This window comes from Adiantum capillus-veneris, chromosome 11, assembly GCF_014529385.1.
Source record: "Adiantum capillus-veneris isolate H3 chromosome 11, ASM1452938v2, whole genome shotgun sequence".
Classification (NCBI taxonomy): domain Eukaryota; kingdom Viridiplantae; phylum Streptophyta; class Polypodiopsida; order Polypodiales; family Pteridaceae; genus Adiantum; species Adiantum capillus-veneris.
Window position 1 is genome coordinate 35298967 of NC_140941.1, and position 3037 is coordinate 35302003.

Genomic DNA, 3037 nt, shown 5'->3' on the forward strand with positions numbered 1-3037 from the left:
AGACAACTCCAATAGACAAGGGTACCATCATCCAATGTTTAAACCGACTGAAAATGTAAAATATAGGTTAGATTTTGAACTTGCCCGTAAGAGAATCGAGAAATTTACACAAGTTTTAGTGTAATTACTAGGCCGGGAGAATTTCAAGTTTGCCCTTATTTTCACCGGTTAGGGAAAACATATTTTTTCTAGCCCTGCCATCATCCATGGCAGGCCAATGTGAAGTTTTGCTTCACTCTTCACCTTTGTTTGTTTAGGGCACTTTTAGGAAACTTTTGCATTTGTCCATACAATGACACATAAGTGTTGCTCTTCGCCAAGCCTGATGACGCTATGGCAGATTGTACAAGACGGGCATTGGGCTTCGTCATAGGCGCGTCAAGGCGAGCTCTAGGTTCACAGAGGGCTTTGTCATGGGCAAGAGGGCGAGAGGTTTTCTTCTCGTCTGCAGCGGAGGACTACAAAAGCGAGGTAGATGAGATCAACTCGAAGTTTGCAGAGGCACGAGATGAGATCGAGATGGCGATGGAGTCCAAGGAAACTGTTTACTTTGATGAAGAGGCGCGGACTGCTCGCGAGGCTGTTCAGCTCGTGCTTAATAAATATCAAACTCTGGTTGCTAAGCTTCCGGACCCTGACAAGGGATCTGTGCAGCGCTCTATGGGCCTCAAGATGGAGCAGCTTAAGGCCGAGCTCGACCAGCTCAATGCTTGATTATATAAGGTACTCTCTTCTTCCCTCTGTGTTAGTAATTATGTGTATGCTTGGCTCACGTGCGTGCATGCAGTATTTCAGAATTTTACCGAGATAGGATGTGAATGCAAATCCTATTAATGTACCAGCTTTCTGACGTTTTGTAATTTTTCTTGTGTGTGCTGGATGGGTATTCTTCATGCACATGCATTCAAGGATTCTTTGAGTCAATTAAGCGATTTGACATGGGTGATTGCTGATGTGCGAGTCTTTCTCTCTGTCTCGTACTGGCGCGTCTTTTTTTGATGGTAAATATTGTTTGTGTACAGAAATGAGCAAAGACATAGGCATTCTTTGCGGACTGATTTTGTGCCGAACTCCCTCTGACGATTGGGTGGCCCCATAGGCTCAAACCTGCGCTTCAAGCCTTGTGGATGTCTGTGAGTTGGTCATCGAGAAGCCTCACTGTTCTTGAAACTGTGATTTCTTCCTCTGGATATAGGAGTACCTTTTTGGGTCAGTACAAGCCCCTCTGTTTGCATGGTCTTTAAACCTTGAGACCTTGAGATCTAATTTTGTTCACTGTTGTTAACCCAATTTTCAAGGGAGGTGGGTTGTCTGTGTTTATCATTTTGTTATTTTGACTTGTGATGAATAGAGTGGACAACAATTGACCAGGTATCAAGTCTTCAAGGTTCTATTACAATTTTTGGAAGCGAAGAACGTGTGTTCATCTCTAGCCTTATCTTTTACAAAGATTGCCTTGAGCTTCTTCTTTCCTGGTTGAGATAGGGAGTTTAGATATTCAAGCAACATAATTGACAATGCTGGAGGAGGGAGGGGTGTTTTTTTTCTTTCTCAAGAATGGGATTCCCTTTTTAAATCCATTTTTATCATAATGAAGATGTTTCCAAGCACTGATAATATAGTCATAAGAAGGCTATGCATATTAGCATGCTTAAGACGTTTCATTAGCCACTATCTGTGCAGTTTTAACAGTTATGTAGGTGTTCCATGGATACAATGTCATATTTTTGCAAATGGTTGAAGATGCCTGATTCGATGTCTTGGTCAATTCTCTGGCTTCTTCATGGCTGAGTCATGATAGAAGCTTAGGACACAGAACTTTCTGTTTATGTGTGCATTGTGCTGGGAGCATATATTGGTGCATAGCTCTACCTGTTTTACACCCTCTATCGGGTGCTGATGATACTAGTGGAGAGGTTGTAGTCATGATGGAGGTGATGGTTATAGTATTTTCTTGTGAGGATTATGCAATGTCTCTTTCCTCTATAGGTGAATCTGGGCATTCTTTTTGTATATGGTTTAATTGACAGAAAGTCCATTTCATAAGAAGGTTTTAGTGGGGAGGTCGTAGTCATGATGGAGCTTATGGTTATAGTATTTTCTTGTAAGGATTATGCTATGTCTCTTCCTCTATATATGAATCTGGGCTTTTCCTGGATTCATTTTGTATATGTTTTAATCAACGGAAAGTTCATTTCATAAGAATTTTTTCAATTTTATGGCGCTTACAATTGTTGGAGCTAGTCCGTCTGCACTTGTTACGACGGTGTTCTCTTGGAGAAAGCATTTTTGGTGTTGTCTCAACATTTTTGTTCAAAGTACAGAATCAAACTCATCAGAATTATGGGGTATCATCAAAGCGTGAGTTATTTTGATAGGGTATAGCTCTTGTGATTCAATTTTGAGTGTATGGTATGGGAACCTGAACCTGATGGCTTGCAAACAGTGTTCGGGAAAAGTGTGCCTCAGCTTTAGCCTTGAGCCGGTTGCAAAATCAAAGTAGCCGGTTGAGGGGAGGGCAAGAAGGAGAAAATTCCACTTAAAATACATGAAAAATAGTGTAATTTGCAAAAATACTGGCTAGTATTATAAAATTTCGTGTTCAAATTTGTCTTGGAGGGATTTTTGTATGTTTGTGAAAATGATTTTTCCCGAACACTGCATGCAAAAGGTTGAATGGTTTGAATTTGCGGTGAGGGATTGAAATTGTTACGAGGTTCCCAAGGTGAATCAAGGTCTAGGTCTGCTAATGACGGAAAGAAAGATGACGGCTTGGAGTATGCTCATGTCTGTCTTGGAGATCAGTGCAGATTTTCTCCAGTGGCTGAGACGGGCTTTCTCCAATGGAACAAATTCAATCTCCCCTGCTCTTATGTGTGAAGATATTGTGTTTCCTGAGATTTTGCATGAGTCATGACTATGTGCTGTACCATATTGTAGTCCATATAGGGCTAAAGTTACTGGGTTAAGAGGGATCACGAAGCTTTTTGTTGTTTGGATGGTCGTAGTATCCTTGAGCAATCAAATCTTTGTTGAT

At 41.1% G+C, this 3037-nt stretch overlaps 1 protein-coding gene across 1 annotated transcript; it reads left to right on the top strand.

Moving 5' to 3' along the window:
* The first annotated feature begins 286 nt into the window (after window positions 1-286).
* LOC147447097 (embryogenesis-like protein) lies at window positions 287-1374 on the top strand. Its single transcript, XM_086524247.1, has 2 exons — window positions 287-723; window positions 1023-1374. Exon 1 carries the CDS (start codon window positions 334-336, stop codon window positions 712-714), a length of 381 nt encoding a protein of 126 aa, XP_086380373.1. The 5' UTR covers window positions 287-333; the 3' UTR covers window positions 715-723; window positions 1023-1374.
* The last annotated feature ends 1663 nt before the right edge of the window (window positions 1375-3037 follow it).